This window comes from Pelodiscus sinensis, chromosome 12 (genome assembly GCF_049634645.1).
Source record: "Pelodiscus sinensis isolate JC-2024 chromosome 12, ASM4963464v1, whole genome shotgun sequence".
In the NCBI taxonomy this organism is placed as follows: domain Eukaryota; kingdom Metazoa; phylum Chordata; order Testudines; family Trionychidae; genus Pelodiscus; species Pelodiscus sinensis.
The window spans coordinates 46,847,820-46,865,459 of NC_134722.1; the positions used below are offsets into that span (position 1 = coordinate 46,847,820).

General features: G+C 55.0%; 1 protein-coding gene across 3 annotated transcripts in view; it reads right to left on the minus strand.

Moving 5' to 3' along the window:
* The window catches only part of CENPT (centromere protein T), a 30,927-nt gene that overhangs the window by 4,525 nt on the left and 8,762 nt on the right, over window positions 1-17,640 (minus strand). For 2 of the 3 annotated variants that reach the window (XM_075940524.1, XM_075940525.1), the window contains exons 5-10: window positions 14,335-14,468; window positions 13,106-13,139; window positions 11,428-11,573; window positions 8,719-9,129; window positions 6,648-6,854; window positions 1,544-1,762 (exon numbers count right to left, since the gene is read on the minus strand). In XM_075940524.1, coding sequence (XP_075796639.1) covers window positions 1,544-1,762; window positions 6,648-6,854; window positions 8,719-9,129; window positions 11,428-11,573; window positions 13,106-13,139; window positions 14,335-14,468 — 1,151 coding nt within the window. The remainder of the gene's footprint in view (window positions 1-1,543; window positions 1,763-6,647; window positions 6,855-8,718; window positions 9,130-11,427; window positions 11,574-13,105; window positions 13,140-14,334; window positions 14,469-17,640) is intronic. The other variant, XM_075940526.1, reaches the window with a different exon arrangement.

Here is a 17,640-nt window from a genome sequence, read left to right on the forward strand (position 1 = left end):
CACAGACCCTTAGGGCGGGCAGAGCCCTCAGGAGTCGGAGTCCAGCCCCCGCCCAAGGCAGGACCAGCCCAACGCAATCAGCCCAGCCAGGGCTGTGTCCAGCCGGGACTGAAACCCCTCTAGGGATGGAGATTCCACCCCTCCCTAGGGAACCCAGCCCAGCACCTCCCCCCGCCTGGGGAAATCGTGTTTCCTACGATCCAACCTCGAATATCTTATCCTGGCCACAAACAGCTACAAACACGCAGCTTGTTGCAGAAACGGGCGCGACTGCCGCCAGCCCTGACAGCCGCCATTGCGAATGGGGGCGCGCCCGCACGCTCCACTCAAGAGTCCCTCGGAGAGCGGGGCAGGGCTACAGAGCAGCTAGCCCTGGGCGGGCAGGGAGCCCTGTGCATTTGGGGAGGGGCGGCAGGGCCCAGCGTGGCAAACAGCAGCACTGTGCTAGGCTCCCGAGGGAGGCTCTGCAGGGGTGAGGCTTGGAGCTCGGTCCACACAACCTCCCTGCCTTGGTCTAATGCTCCAGCCCCTCCTGGCAGAGAGCAGGCCCCGGCAGCATGACAGACAGAGCCACGTCAAGGGCAAGCGCACTTGGTGGGGCACCGGGTGAAGCTAGACTGACCGTCCTACACGGCTTCTGCTGCTACAGACGAGCAGCGCTCAGGGAGGGTTTTGGTAGCCTGCCGTCTCACAACCTTCCCCCTCGCCCCTCCGACGGTGCCCTGCTTTCTGGGAGAGGTTTGTGCCCATCGCATAGGACACCGGGGCTGGTCTCAGGTGGAGAAGCCAGCACGCGGCGCTACGCCTTCTACAAGGCGGCAGATGGGGGCTCCGGAGAGCCCGAGCGACCTAGAGAGGCCTGAGGCAGACGCCTCTCGTGTGTGACGCAGACTCAAAACTGATTCAGGATCATGTCAGGTCACGTCTCTGCCCATCCGCTCCGGGACTGGCGCATCCCTTTCAATAAACCAGCCTACGGCGACGCTTCCCTACCGGTGAGTTGAGTCTCCGTGGGGAGAATTTCCAGCGCTTTGTGCAAGTCGGCTGCTGCCCGGACGCCTGCTCCCTGGCTCGCCCGGCGTATTGGAGCCTTTCGTTTTCAGCGAGCGCGTGTACCTGGGCGTGCCCTGAGCAACCTCCAGCTCAGACTATCAGCCAGAGCAGAGTTTTTAGACTTTGGGCAAGGACTCAGGGATTTGACAGCTCCAAGCATGGGTTGATCCAGGTAACTCTACCCTGAAGAGTCAGTGATAGTACTAGGAGGAGACAGGCCAATGATCGGGAATGAGGCTTTTCCAAGTCCTTGGCTTAGGCTATTGGGAGATACTAATAGCACTGAAATATCCCCTTTTCCTTCGCAAGAAATCGCAGTAAGAACATTCCTCACCTGCGAGAGCTGGCTGGATAGTATTCTACTGCCGTATCTAGTGGACAACATAGGGCGGGGGCGGGGGAATTCTTACCCTAACCCTTCCAGAAGCTACTGAGAGTCACCAGGGGAAGCCCCTCGAACTGCCTTGTATCGGCACAAGCGCTTCCTTACCATCGCTCACAGGCTCCTCCGTTTCAGCTTCCTCCTCGGTCATCTCCTCTTCTTCGGAGTCACCCTCCTCTCCTGGTACAGCCCCAGCATCCGGCACCACCTCCCGTTCTACGGCTTCCTTCAGCGACTTCCTTCCAGACCGCTCAGGGCTCGGAGCGGACGAGGCGCCAGAACGCCTGCTCGAGCTGGGGGTTCTCGCACGGCTGGGGCTCTGGACAGCTAGACAAGGGAGAATAAACAAGTTTCATTCCAAGGGGCCTTTCAGCCACACGTTACCTGGCTCCAGTGGGGCTTGGGGCTTCGGTGGTCTCCGAGAACAGGCCTGTCTTCAGCATGTAGAGCCTTGCGTAAGCTGCAGAGCTGCTTGCTAATACTGTAGCTACTAGATAAGCGGAGGTGCGGGTTTAGGTTACTTGGCCAAGGGTAGAGGGTTGGCGGTTGAACTACTTTGCTGCCCTAGTCACGTCCCGACACCACGGAAAGCGTGGTCAGGATGCTCACCTGGGCTACCTCGCCACTGAATTCTGAAGGAAGAGGGCGTGTGTTTGCTCTGCCTCGCTTTCTGAAGGACAGATGGAGAAGCAGAAGGGAAGGCAGAGGGTTAAGTGGAGATGGGCCTTGGCGCAGCCTAGCAATGCCCACCAGACTTGCTACGGGCACTCGGACGCTAGCAGGGCAGAGCAGAAACTCAGGGCTGATTCCTAGATCCGGTTCAAGACCGCACATGGAAGAGCAATTTATGGCTCACTGCTTCAGCTCAATTCTGATGTCAAGGCATCAGAGGCAGGTTTCCGGCTCTGACTTCTGGATCCCATGGTACTGGTGCCAGGAGCTATTTTTAGGAAGTGGGTCTGCAATGCCACTGGGAGTTAGAGATAATTGTCCAATAGGTGCCCCTCTATGCTGGCAAGGAGCGCTCTCACTGTGACCCTGAGCTGACAGACGCAGCTGTCTCCGCGCCGGGGCAGTCAGATATTGCCCCCTTACCAGCTACCCACGGAGATTTCAGTTCTTCAGTGAGCAGCAACAAACTGTAGCAAGAAGCAGCAGGTAGCTCGTTCAGAAACCAGCCAGCAGCCACATTCACATCACAATACCCGGGACCAGCCACAACCCAGTCAAAGCAAGCCACTCCGAACAGCAGGCTGGCCCAGCCAGCAAAGTGCAAGAGATGCTGCTTAGAACGGAAGCCAGACCGTCTCGTATCTAACCACTGACCAACAATGCAGCTTCTGAAGCTCCAGGGGGTGGTCGAGTGAATCCGTACGGGATAAACTTAAAAATCAACAGATAGTCTAGAAAGTGCCGCCAGACTAACAAAACATGGCGGTGGGATCATGCGTTTTCGTGGCACGGCCCACTTCTTCAGATGAGCGGAACCATTAAAAACTCCAGTCGTCTGAAGAAGTGGGCTGTGCCACGAAGCGCACGATCCCTTCGACGTGTTTTGTTAGTCTCTAAAGTGCTACCAGCCCATCGGCTGGTTTTTAAGTGTAGAATGCAGCTTCTGCGAGCTAGACACATGCAAGCAGCGAGCGGTTTTCCTCGGATGCACCTCAAAGCAGCCACAAACACACCGATTTTTTTCACCACCGCAGGACATGGAGCTGAGTGGACTTTCGAAAGGAATCCGTTTTCTGAAGCAAGGGAATAAGACGCAGCATGATGGGCAATTGCAGTTAGACATCTGTCGATGGAGAAAGCTTCCTTTCGTTGTCTTTCGGAGCAGCACTCCAAATTCCACGCAGGGCAACGGGATGCTGTACTACTGGAGCGCCTAGGAAAGCAAGAGCTTCCCAAGCTCCTTTGCTTAAAGCGTCACTGGGCCTCACGATTTCACATCAAACCATCTGCAGTTCCCCACAGACCAATGAAATCCTGGAGGGAAGGATGGTTTGTGGTTGAGGAACCCAACTGGGACTCGCTCCCAGCTCTTCCACAAGCTCCCTAGGTGACTCAGGCAGGACGTTCCATCCGGGCACCTGCCAAGAGAGGAGAGACCTCTCCTTCGCCATTCCCATGGCAAGCTCTTCGAAGCAGGCACGCCTCTCGCTGTAGCTCTGTGTAGAGCTTCCAGCACAAAAGGGCCCTGATCTCAGCTTGGGCCTCTAGGCTCTGCTGAGCTACAAACCACAACACAAAGCTAGGCTCCTAGGTAACGTGGGGAGGCCCAAAGCCAGTATCTCACGGCTCACGCTAGGGCTGGGGGGGAGTCCTTCTCACGGGGAACCTGCCCAACCCCTTCCAGGGACAGGCCTGCGAGCTTAACATTCAGCACTTGGCTAGAGACCAAAAGTCAGCTGACTAGAGAGACCAGACTCATTGCTTATTACCACCCACTAGCAACCACCGCCCCTGCCCCCTTTGCCCCCCATGGCTGGACCATGAAATGTGTGAACTCCTTATGCTGCCGTCTCGTCTGCCTTGTTCCTAGCTGTGGCACGGAGTCGGGCCAGGAACAGGAGGGGTGTCTCGCTCACAGTTAGTTCAATAAGATACATCCTGGGACCAACCCGGACGGCTGCCAGGAGCCAATGTCTGCGCCAATCTGGGGGGCAGTGAGCTGGACCCCCAGACCACCCTTCCCATTGAGAACGCTCCCTACAGGTATGCAGACAAGGTCTCTGGTGAAAGCTGAATCCAGAGCTAGGAACCCGGGGGGGCAAAGTGCTCAGCCCAGAACAGACTCAACAGAGACCAGAGAGGAGTCTGAACTGCAGAGGCGCAGGGCTTAGTTAGAGGTTTTGAATACGCGACAAGCAGCTCTCTGAGCCCTCGCACGTCTGTGCTCCTCACCAGCCTGACCACCCACCGTCAGCTCAGCCAGGAGATAAAACCGACCCTCCCCCCAGTCAGAGATCCCAGCCCTCCGGGGCACACTGCCCCTTCCCCAAAAGCCTGGGCAGCGAGACAGGGCTTGTCTTAAGACAGGGCAGGGCACCATACGGCCCACAGGCTGGATGCGGCCCAGCAGGAGCCTCAGCCAATGGGAGCTGCCTGTTTGCAGGGCAGGCAGCAAACGAAGCCTCGCCGTCCCCTCCCCGCGGCTCTGACCAGCAGCGGGTGCCCTGTGCTGCTCCGAGTGCAGGGGTGGGACAGGCAGGGAGCCGGTCTGAGCAGGCTGCTGGCTGGGAGCCGCCCAGATTCAGTGCCTCCTGGCCAGAGCCTGCCTTTGGCACCCCAACCCTCTGCCCTCCTCTCGCACCCCCACAACCCTGCACCCCAATCCCCTGCCCCAGGTGACAACTCAAAGTCTTTCACCCCAGTCCCAGGTCTCCACCCCCTCCCAGATCCCGCATCCTACTCCCCTGCCCCGGTCACAATACCCTCCTTCACCCAACCTCCTTCCTAGACCCCACAGCCCCCCTCCTGCACTCCAATCCCAACTCTGAACTCCCCTTTGCACCCAACCTCCATCCTGGACCTGGCACCTCCTCCTCGACCACTTTCCAAATTCTTGGAGTGCCCCCCTGTGACGGACCCGGCGGGGTCCGCACTGGCCGCAGGGGAGAGACCCCCCCAGCCCCTGGGAAAGCGGCTGCCGCGAGTGCCGGCAGCCAGCCGAACGGCGCACTGCCAGCACGGACCCGCCGGAGTGGGCGGGCGGGCGCGCGCCGCAGGGTGAGGACAGGGGCATGAGCCGCGGGGACGCGCTCGTCCAGGACGCTGCAATTCGCCTCGTGGGGCGGGGCCGCGGACGCATGGTGGGAGGAGGGGCGTGGGCGGAACGCCGGCGAGGTGGGGCTTACCCCACAGGCGTCATCCACCCATGACCATAAAAGCGGCGGCAGGTCGCCCAGGAGGAGGAAGGTCAGGGAGCAGCCACCCTGGCTTCCAGGGGCGTCAGACCCCTGACAGACCGGGCGACGAGGAAGGACGGAGCAAGCAGCTGGCGACTCGCCTTGGGGCGGACTCGGCGTCTTCAGCGGGCTAAGTGACCCGACACCGGTCCGGCCGTTGGGGCCAGCCGGCGGGGAGTGGAAGGAGCCCGAGGCGGGGCCTTTCTGGCGCCCGTGGGCAGGCGAGGGGCGAGTAGAGGCCCCGCTGGCCGTGGAGAGCGGCACTTGAGCACTGACTCCACTTAGGGCCTCGGGCTGGGACCTGGAGGAGAGGGCGGGCCCGGGTCCCCCACTCCCGACACACCCCGCCCGGAAGCAACCCCCCCCCAAACGACCACCCGCACAGCCGGGGCTGGGGAGAACAGTAGCCGCATCCCAGCCCCACGAACATACTGCTCAACCCTCCCCCACCCTCCTCCCGAGGGTCCGTGGGGGGGGGAAGGGACCTAGGACCCAGGAGAAGGTCAAACACCCGGGCTGGACCCCGCTGGGGGTGCCACCCAGAGAGACAAGTGGAAGGGTCCGCTGAACCCCCTCGGCCGCCAAAGGCGAGGGGTGATCGCACCCTATCCCGGCCCCTCGAACCAATCTCGGCGGGGGCCGAACAAACAGCATCAGGCGGTGGGTCCGCGGAACGCCCCCCCTTCTGCCCCCTGCTTGGGGGAGCGGGGGCGTGAGGCTCGCACCCAGTAAACTCGCCACACCCCCCCAAAGAGATTAACGCCCACCGCTGCTTGGAGACAGGCACCATTTCACACCCACATGCCAGAGAACAGCCTGCTGCCCCCTCTTCCCCAACAGCCTGCACTCATCTCAAGCACGGCACGGTAGCTCAGGGCCAGAGCCGCCTCTGGCCTGGAATTCCTTTCCCACTCGGGGCGTTAGGGGTAAAGCCAACATTTTAAACTCCTTCCCCCCTCCCCCGCCAGAAGCCTGACGCAGAGTCCAGGAAAACCCAGCATGTTGGAGCCATGAGCGTCCCACGCCACTTGAATGTTCAGTGCCACATTCTGAACCCGTTTCGGTTTCCGGGTATACGCTTGCCAGAGGTGCCCTGGGTGAAAGGGAGCAAGGAAACCCACAGGATGCACCCACTGCGGGACACAAAGCCTCAGAACCGGGGAAAACGTGCTGTCCTGCGGAAGCGGTGTAACAAGAGCACCCAGTACAAAATCCCAGCTCATCCCCTCTGACAGAGCAAACCCAAGAGAGCCAGGATGCTCAAACAGCGGCAGTGGGCTGAGCTGGAACACGGCCTCACTTACCCTCACTAGCAGCCCCCTCCAGCTCTCCTCCGTCCTGCTCCAGGTCAGCCTCCTCCGCTCTCTCCTCCGCATCTTCCAGCGCCTCGATGGTACGGGACACCGTTTTCCTCAGGGAGGTCCCACCGGACAGCACAGCAGACAGGGCATCCGAACGTCTGCTCAGACTCATGGCGGCAGCTGGCGGCAGAGCACTTGCTCTGTCAAAAGCTGGACAGGCAGAGTTGGGGTTACACAGGGGCAGAACGGGTGTCCCGACGATGTTCCCTGTGGCACTGGGGGCAGGACGAAACGGATCCAGACACCAGTGCAGCGTTTACATGCGCTTCCCTCCCTTTACTCAGGACTGGACCTGGAAAGACCTTTGCAGCTTGGCTTTTCTCAGTCCCTGCTGAAAGAGCCAGAGGGGGCATTGGCTACAGGCTGGCAGCAGCCTTGGATATCAATGCCACGCAACCCCAGTACCCTCAGGACATGCTCCCGTTCGTCTGCTCTCATGCTCAACCCAGTCCTCTCGCGCCTTCCTCCACACTGCCCGTTTGCCCCAACATCGCCCCTCTCCACCTTCAGTCAGATCCGGCCCCAAGCGGATCCCTTCCACCAAGCTTGCGAGCGAGAACCCTCTAGAGTTAGCCTGGCTTTGGCCCGCTCTCCAGGATGCATTAGGACAACCGGAAGCGCCACAGGGCAGAGCGTCTCTCCATAGCTGTTCTGTACAGCACCGAGCGTACTAGCCGTGGAATACTGACCCGGCCCCCGAGCAGCGTCACATCGCGCCCTCCCGACAGAAGTCAGGAGACAGCGATGCCAGGAGAGTCACGGGGAGGGACCTAAAATCCTGTTTAATCGGCTCAACATGTCGTTTAACGGATTAAAGAGGGAGGCAGCATCCCAGCCGGAGAGCTTCTCCAGCCCCCACTGGTTAATTTTAACCGATACGGCTGGCCCGTGAAGGGGGAGTTAACCGGTTAGCCATTCACACGCTAGTCACAGGGCGCTCTATGTTAACCACGGTCCCATGCGTCTTGCGGGAAGAACTGTGCACAGCTACTCACCGTTGCAGATGCTGACCCTGAGGCAACGAGGCACCAAGGTAACAGGAAAGAGATGCTGGTGGTCACCCCATGTCAGCATCAGCACTACCCCTACCCCAGAGCCCCATGGAGTTGGGGGCACAAAGGGGGCAGTTACCGTCGAACCTGAGGGTTCAAAAGGGCCCGGAGCAACAGCTGCCGCAGTAGCCGCAAGGGATGTTATGTAAACATGTAACCTCGGAGCAGGCACACGCCTCCCTCCTTGCTGGCTCTGATCCAGAGGGGCTGTGTGCGTCCGTGGATTAACCAATACGAGCAGGCTGAAGGGTTCCTTGTTTCAGGGACGATACGCTAACATCCCTAGCAGCAGGCGCAGCGTCCGGAGCCCTGGGTCCTGTAAATCACTGCTAGAGCACCGCGCGGTGCGCTCAGCCAGCATGAAGGACTGGGGGCGGGGGGCGGACGCACTGCGCTCTGGGCAGCACTGAAGGCTGACCGCCCTCGGTCCCACCCCTTGTGCACTTGGCTCCGCCCCTTCCAGGAATGCAGAGCTCCTCCCCCTTGCCCAGGGGCCCATGCCAGCCGTGTTTCCCAACTCTGGGAAAACTTGATCTAGAGAAAGAAGGGGAAGTGGTGACAACTAGAAACCCACAGCTGGCCTGGGCCCGCCGACATCGGCTCGCGGGGCTGAGGGTGACGTGTGGATACATCGCTGTGTGGACTTGCAGGATCGGGCTGGCGGCTAAGCTCTGAAACCGCCCCCCCTTGCAGTGTCCTAGACCCCCAAGCCACAGCCCAGGTAAAACCACCTACACAGCAGCAAAGCAACCCTCCAGCCAGAGCCCCAGGAGCCTGAGCCGGCAGGAACGGGCCAGCCCCGGCATCTCAATGGGGGTGGGAGAACCCGTCTTCCCCCACAGGGAGAGCTTGGCAAACAGCCAGGCGCAGGTGTGATTCATGTGCCCTGCAATGGCCATTCCCGGATCATAGGACAAGCAGCTTCCCCAGCAAGTCCCCGCTCAGCCCCCTCCGGTACTCACAGCCAGCCGCCAGCTCGTCTGCCCCAGGAAGCGGCTCCGAGTAACTGCTCCCTCGGGTACGTTCTCGCTGCTCTGCCCCGAGCAGGCCCCGAGACCCAGCGGCCAGCTGATCAGCGTGCTCAGGATCCTGGGCCAAGTCCTTCCCCTGCCGGCTCTGCGGCGTTCTCTCCTCTGCACCCACATCAAGCACCGGGCCCTCCCCAGCGGCTGCGCTGGAAACCCGGCTCCCTGGCGCTGCCGTTTTGCCTCTCGAGAGCGTTGGGTCTAGAGCCGAGACGCCGGCGTAGCTTTGCTCCCCGCGCTGCGGCTGGGCGAAGAGCTCCGTGTTGCTGAGGATGATTTCAGTATCACTCGCCCCCATGGTCACGCCAATCAGGGACGTTGCCTGCGACTCCACCAGGTAGTTTTGTGCTGGTGAGAAAGGTTTCAAGTCAGTTCAACCCGCGGACTCAGTCAGGGCCCTAGGAAACCATAGCCATTAGCAGGGCAGGCATCCAGAGTCAGCCAGTCAGAATCCTGCCCTGCCTGGATGCCAAACCATAAGCCCGCATAACAATTCAACTCCAGTCAAAAGGACTTCTGCTTTGCCCACAAACCCACAGCCGTCTGGATAAGGGCTGCAGAGCAACGCAGACGTGGTCCTCCAAGCCCTAGGGCCCCCGCCGAACGGCTAGGATGCTGCGTCCTGCCATGAGCTTCTGAAAAGTTCTCCTGGAGCTCCCCAGCTGTCATGGGCCCACGTGAACAGGTCTTTCCTGCCAAGAGCCATTCGGAGACAGAGACTCCAAGTACAACTCCAATTTGTTTCACTAGCCTCGAAAGGGGGGAATGGCCCCCCACCTTATGGGGGCTTTGAGGAGGAACCTCTATGGTGGCTCTGACAGAGTTCAGGGCAATACTGGTCCCTGCTGGGAATTCTGCCAGGGAGACATCAGAGCGAGCCAGGACGTTAAAGAGCCCAGGGAGCGAGACACGTTAGGAAGGACGAGAGAACTCGGTAGCAGCTCAGTGAGGCATCTTAGGCTATGTCTAGGCTACCTCTATTTTCGAAAGAGGATATCGTCTTCCGATCTCACTTTCGAAAGCAGATCTTTTGAAAGTGAAAGTAGTCTGGATGCGATTTTTTTCAAGGGTTTCTTTTTGAAATAGCGTATTTCGAGAAAACAAATGTGGGGTTATTTCAAAAAGAAACCCTTGAGGTTTAAGGGTTATTTCGAAGAAAGGGTTTCTTTTCGAAATAACCCCACATGGACCGCATTTGTTTTCTCGAAATATGGTATTTCGGAAAAGCGGCCGGCCACAATTATGCAAACGAAGCGCGGGAAATTCAAATCCGCGCTTCATTCGCAATTTCGCTTGTCTGCATTTGCATTCCTCTCTCGAAGGAAGAATGCAATGTAGACATACCCTTAAAGGGGGTGGGGGAGTGTCCCCTTCCCCACATACAGGGGCTGCCCTGGCCATCTGGAACAGCCCCAGGCTGTGGGGCTCCACAGGGCTGGAACAGCCCCCTGCTCGCGACAGGGAGGGAGCTGCTCCGGCCTCCCCGATGAACCTTTCCCATCCCTACCCCAGACTCATATTACGAGGACAGTCTGGGGAGCAGAGGGAGGAATTTAGTAACGAGCTTTTTTTAGAACGTCCTTTGCTTTACTTGGGCACCCTAAAAGCGATGCACCTCCACCTAGCAATATCTGGGACACAAACATTAGGCTCGTGTCCTGTTTCTTTTCGCTGGAAGGAGGAGAACTAATGAAACAACGATGCCCCAAGAAAGATTTTGAGTCAAGGCCATTTAAAACTCCGGCTTTGTCAGCGCCCACTGAACTTCGAGGACCAGTATCGATTACAGAGAAATAACAGCTGTGCTCGAGGCTCATCGTGCTCCTCCTCCGACAGAGGTACCAAAGCTCCGAGAGCCCTGAAAGGCATCCGACAAAACTAGGGGAGAGCTCAGCCAACAGTCCTGAAACGCCCAAAAGAACAAGCAGGAAAAGGTTGACTGGAACCCTTTCAGGCCCTTTTTCTCCAGCGTGAAGCAGCCAGCAGAGAACACGGGCCTGGTTGATTTCTTAAAACCCTGCAGAGTCACCGTTCACGTGACTCCACGAGATCTCCCTCTCGCACCCGGGGCTCTTGCTGAGGACTTCTCACCCTCCCCCCCATTTCTCCAGGAGACCCCAGGTGCTGGGTAGATGACTGCAAGGGCCTGTGTCCCCAGAGGCTCAGTTCCAGCCTGGAGCCAGTGGCTACATTTGGTTTCGTGGGGAGCGGAGACGGAGGGGGGATATATACACCGCACTCCCCAGCGGTGAGGGGGCGCCGTGGGTCCAGGAGGACAGCAGCACAGCCACTGGGCAGGCTCAGTACAGACTCTGGCTATGGGGAGAGGGGACTGATTTCACTCACTACACTTCAATTCCCTCCAGTGCCTTCCTCAGTCCCAGGTCCCTAAGGAGATGCCAAATGGGACACGTGGATTCAGGACCACCTCAGGCTCCGGCATCAGCAGGACGGAGGGACCCTCAGACCTGGGGCACAGAGAGGGAGAAGCAGGCACCACCGACAGGGAGTCACCGGGGGCTAGGAGGAGGTTTGTGCCCCTCAACTCTAGGATCACTTCCAGGGGAAGTGGCCTGGGAATCCTGAAACCTCCCCCTCTGCTTCTCCACACAGCGCCCCCCTCACCCCAAACAGGAAAACACCCACTGCCTTTCATCTGCAACAAGTGCTGCTCCACGCCGCCTTCAAAAGCCTCCACGTTGACAGCTCTGCGGTTCTTCGGCCTGCGGATTAAGCCTCTCTTTTCAACAGACTCTGGTGGCACCGGGGTAGCAAGAGAGATCTGAAGAGACCTGAAAAAGGAGAGAGAGTAGAACCAACTGCCTCGCACTCCCCTCCCAGATGGCTGCGGCCGCCAGAGAGACAGCTGTGCTGCTTTGACATCCTCAGCCCGGAGAGCGCCCAGAGCTGCGAGGGAATCCCAAGCAGCGCAGGGATCAGCTCTGCTGCCCCACAAGACCGCACTGTGGGATGCGTCCCCACAATGCTTTGCTCTGGCAGAGTGCTAGCAGTGTGGCCAGGAAACGTTTGACCGGTTTTCACTTTCAGCGACGTTTGCAGCACTTTCATCTGCAAACTTTGCCAGTGTAGACAGAGCCAAATGTCTAAGAAGCCTTAAACACTCACAGACTTTAAGGTCAGAAGGGACCATTATGATCATCTAGTCTGCCCCCCTGCACAGTGCAGGCCACAGAATCTCACCCACCCCTCCTAGAATAATCCTCTCACCTAAATCTCAGATATTGAAGCCTTCAAATAGTTTGAAGACCCCAAGATGCAGAGAATCCTCCAGCTGTGATCTGTGCCCCATGCTACAGAGGAAGGCGAAAAACCTCCAGGGCCTCTGCCAATCTACCCTGGAGGAAAATTCTTTCCGGACCCCAAATATGGCGATCAGCTAACCCCTGAGCATGTGGGCGAGACTCACCAGCCAGACACCCAGAAAGTTCTCTATAGTAACTCCTATCATCCCTTCATTGACCTATTTCCCACTGATAATGAATGGTCAATTAGTTACCATGATCATGTTACCTCATCAAACCACCCCCTTCAGAAACCCATCTAGTTGAATCTTGAAGCCAGCTAGAACTTTTGCCCCCACTACTTCCCTTGGAAGGCCGTTCCAGAACCTCACTCCTCTAATGGTTAGAAACCTTCGTCTAATCTCAAGTCTAAACTTCCTACTAGCCAGCTTATATCCATTTGTTCTTGTGTCCACATAGGTATTAAGCTTAAATAATTCCTCTCCCTCCCTGGTATTGATCCCTCTAATATATTTAAAGAGAGCAATCATGTCCCCTCTCAGCCTTCTTTTGGTTAAGGGAAACAAGCCAAGGTCCCTAACACAATAGGAAATCGTTAAAAAGCAAATAAACTAGTCGGCTCCCTCCTGCAAGGTCCTGGGGAAAGCAGTGAATACTGGCACTCTCTTCATGCCAGGGGCTACCCACACACACAAGGAAAAAGGTTGTCAACTCCTCAGAGCAGTGGCTAAAACAGCACCATACCAAGCAGAGGAGAGGTACACCTCATGAACGTTAAAATCAAGGCCAACCAGACCCCACTGTCCTCAACCTTTCCATCAGTTATCACATCTGCAGCAAGTGGTAAGGAGAGGTCTCACGGCAGGAGGGCCTGGCTCGGCTCAAAGGAGGGGCCCAGGCATGAGCAGCAGGGAAGAAAATGCAGAGGTTGTCAGTCAAAGCTCTTCTGAAGACCTCGGACTGGCCCATCCTGCCTGCTCCTCCCAGCTGGAGAAGGTCTGGTGAATCAGAGCTGTTGTAGTCATGCCAATGAAAAGCAGAGGCTTTGTGGTTTAACTCACCTTGTCAGAGCGGTGTTGTCCAGCGTTGGCTGGTCTGGAAAAAGATTGAGGCACATGTTAGCTGAGTATGTCACAACCTGTACAGATATTACACCCGAGCAATTATATTCATGGGAGGGAACCACCTTACACACGCTCCACTCCCCAGGAATGGCTATGCTACAATCCCCCGAGAGCAAAGCCAGAATGTTACTTCTGCTATTTTGTATTTAAGGTGCCACGAATTGAGCAGGGGGCAAAAATCTATTCAGTGTGTTTCCTTAGTTTAAAGAAAATGACATGCAGCAGCTTCAGGGTTCCTATTCTGAACTTCAGTGCTACTTATGAACATAGTAGTGGCTAGTTCTCGGAAAGGCAACAGATTGCAGGAGAAGCCTCCTCACTCAGTAGTATTACTACTGACCCCATTCATCTATTAGTCACCGTCTATTGGAATATTAGGCGCATCACAAACACTCTCTATGAACCCGTCTCTTCTAGGAGTCTGGGAGTATATTTGCAACCTAAATACACCCCCGTCCCAGGTGAAGTAGTTCCCAAAAGCTGCCCCTTGTCCATGCAACCCCAGGAGAAAGAAAGCCAAGTTGGAGCCCAGCGGTGCTGTCATGGCTTTTGGGAGAGCCACAAAGTGAGAGCTTTTAGATAATATTCTAAGGCATCACCTAATCTGACCTCCTATTTAACCCGGACCACAGCACTTCCCCAAATTGATTCCTGTTTGAACTAGAGCACACTGTATAGAAAGACATCTACTCTTGCTGTTCACATCTGCAGTGGTGGAGAATCCAGCACAACTTTTGGTAAGTTGTTCCAATGATTCATTACCCCCGCTGTTAAAAACGGACATGTCAAGTGTGAATTTGTCTAGCTTTGATGTCCAGCAGGCTGTTCCCCCCATAGGTACGTCTAAGCAAGCTGTCTGTTAAATCGTCTCTTTGCGAAGCTAAAATGGAAAATTCCAAATGGAAGAATAGCAACTTGGAAAGCCACCCAGAGAATCACGTGGGGAGCTGCTTGGGGGGAAGCCAGTTACTTGTAACTTGGGTGATTTTAGTCGCTCAGTGATGTTGTTTTTAATCCCCACACGCTGGCTTCCTGGCGCAGAGCTGCCCGGCAGACAAGCTGCTCAGAGCTGACCTACTGCAGCGGGGGAGTTCACGAAAGCTCTTGTGAAGCTCCGTGAAAGCCTGGACTGCAGAGTCAAACCAGGAGTCCCTGCTCTGCCTTACCCAGGGCTCGAGGCAGTCGCTCATCTGCTCCTCGCTCAAACTCAGAGATGCTGAACTTCTTTTTCTTCCGACTCCTGGCCACGTTGCGAAGAGCGGTGCCGTCAGGAACAGAGTCCGGCAGATGCATTTCCAGGCTACCAAAGCAAACAAGCCACAGTTCTAGTGCAGGCCAATGTTCTAGCGTTACCATGCACGCACACTCACCTCCTCCAGACCCGCCTCTGTGCTGCATCAGCAGTAGTAACATGGGCGGGGGGGTGCAATGGGGCATGTGAACAGAGATGGGGAGAAAGCAAGGAAAAGCTGAATTGGGGAGAGGCAGTGGGGTGATGCGGGGGGAGGGGAGATCTCAGGGACAGGAACCAGTTCAAATCCCAACAGCATTGAAGCACAGTGTCTCTGCAGTCTTACTCCAGCACTGTGCCCGTCCCCCTACAGTAAAGCGCACTGGATCTGCAGCACGCAATGGCTACCGGACAATAGAGTGTGCGCTCAGGCCCTGCTGCACCCTTCTCAGCCCCGGCACACAGGCCCGCGGCACTGGAGTGCGCAGTCAGCAGGTGGCCAGAGGGGAGCTGCAGTTTGCCACCCCCTGCAGGAACCATTCAGTGGTAACTCATGAACATTGTCATGTGTTTTCTCCCCCTCCCAGGGACACCTGCTGGGGAAGGTCAGACATGCATCTGTGTTTTGGCTTGCTACAAGTTTAAGGCAAGCAGGATTATTAAAGAGGGCCTACAAAGAAGAACAAAATTGGACCTGTGTCCTTATTTGCTTCCTCGTGACAAAAGACCCCGAAAGACTGGTTAGAAAAGCAGCATCTGCTTGTTTTTCCACAATTGCTCCAGAAGCCTTTGGGCAACTGAAAAAACAGCAACGCGAGTGCCACGGAAATGAAAGCTGAGCAATGGATGTAAGAAAAGGGATTTTTTTAGCCAGACTATTTAAAAACTAGGTTTAACATCACTGACTAGTTAAGATCGAAACAAACCCTTCCCTTTGGTTAAGGTACAAGAGCTGACAGCAGACATGGTCTGAGGCTTCCTGAATTCCATGAACAGAACCAGGGAAAGAAAAGCCCTCTCGTGGTGGTGTTCTCCATCACGAAGAGAAACAGGTGGGTCTGGGCTCCCTTTTCTAAAGCTACTCGGCAAGTCACCTTTAAGGCTGGTTATTTGTCATTGCAAGAGAATTCACAGATGCAGAGACAGAATTCAAACCATCACTGGGTCATTATTTTGAGCAAAACATTCTTTCCTTTGCAGTACCAATTAACGACCGCTCTATGTAAGTGCAGAAGCTGGTCTCTCTCACCAACACAAGTTGGTGCAATAAAAGGTATTACCTTCCAGCCCCCACCTTAAAATCCTAAATCACGTCCCTACACTGGGCAAGCTGTCACCTTTACAAAAGTAAACGGAGGTTAGAAACGTTCCTAAATAGGTTAGAGCTCATGACTGATTGTGGAGGGAAAACACCCTAAAAGTCACCATATGATTAATCAGCACAGTAAGTCTTCTCAGATGGTGAACAAGAGATAATTTAACATCAGTGTCAAGATACTGTAATCTTGCTACTAGGGAAGTGAATGCGCATCTGGCTACATGGTTACACACACTTCCTGCCCTTCTGCATCAGAGATAGTGGGGGGAGAGAGGAGGGAAATGGGAGCTGATGGGCTCCCCCCAGCCAAATATAAATGAGTAACTGCTGAATTTTTCAAGTTTACACAACTAACATTGTTGGGCCCAGAAAAACAAGGCTTGGTCAACATTATGCTAAAGGAAAGTTAACAAAGGCTAATTTCATAGGCCTCTGAGTATTCTTGACCAGAACCAGGAACGTGGTTCAAACAGAGGCGCACCCTCCATGCTGGCTTAGGTTATAAAAGTAAGATAAGTGACAAATTACATATTTGTACCTACTGTAAGTAGAACGGCTTGCTTTGGGAACTGGTCAGTAACTCCCTGTTTCTGTTCCCCTTCGCTAATCTTACCTCCCTATTTTTGCCCTTTGTTTGTGCCCAACTCCCTTGTCTCCTTGTTCCTGGTACCTGCCTTTTGTGATTGATAAGAAAGTTGCTGATGCATTATGAAGCACTTCTGGCCACAATGAATGGTTGGCCAAGATATGCATAGATATTAAAAGTTTTAGAAAGGGGGGTGAGTGGCCTGGGTGAAGAGCTTATGACGCGACAGAACTGTCTTTATAAGCCTACCTGTTACTAAAATCATGCCTGGTTCTCTTTGGAGACGGGCCGCTCTCTATTGTTGTGTGCACTCTTCAATAAAGAGCTTGTGCTTGGACTTTGCTGGTGTAGCCTGTCTCTTTGCGGTCAGACAACGAACTGAGCCGTCTGGGCTAGAGTCCCTGACAACTGCATTTTAACATCCCTACTTGCTATCATACAGATACATCAGAAGCAATGCAGTGTCTAGCTGTTACTTGCTGAAGAGTTCATTTCAGCCTGCAGCTTGGAATCAGAAGCCTATATACATTTATTTTAGGAGAACAGGCAGCAGTTCCTAGAACTGCATCTGTCCAACTCCCCTGCCAATGTTTGTGATTTTGCAATCACATTTTCATTTCTTAAACAGTTTCTTTCCATGCTTTGTGAATCTCTCCACACACTGTGGGAAAAAGAAGAAGTGAATATACAAGAGAAATAATGAAAGTGACAAAACACAAAATGCTGTCAAGGGAGAAAACACGTGTGTATTTATCTACCAGTTCCAATAATCTTAGCTGTTTCTTGTAACAATAAGATGTGAAAAGTTTTCAGACAGAAGCGTGCTAAGAGGAGTGGCTGAAAAAAGGCCTTTTTATTTGTATATAAATAATGAATACATTACTCTAAAAGTTAGAAGTATAATATTACACCTACTATTAGGAGGAGAAAGCTGAATAAACAGACAGCTAATAGTCTGAACATGTTTTGGCCTTATAGAAGCTAATCAAGGAAAAACACGCAAAATACATAAAAAGGAGGTTTAGGTCACCTGCATTTAAAGCCATCACCTACCGCATGCCATAGTCTGGCACCAAGTGATCTTTTAGAACTCCCTGCCCTTTGGAGGACAAGCAGCTCCTGACTCAATCTGGCCCAAAGCGAACATGCAACATGCAAAGAGGATTTGGGGTTTTTTGGGCCAATCTGTGTGTCAGCTCCTATGGACTCATTCTAGGCCAATTCCCAGACAGAAACCAACTAAGTTATAAGGATCTGAAGAAATCAAGCATGTCAATAAGTTATACCATGCTCGAATGGGACAGCTGCTCTTCTCCTTCATCTTTTCTCCTTTTACT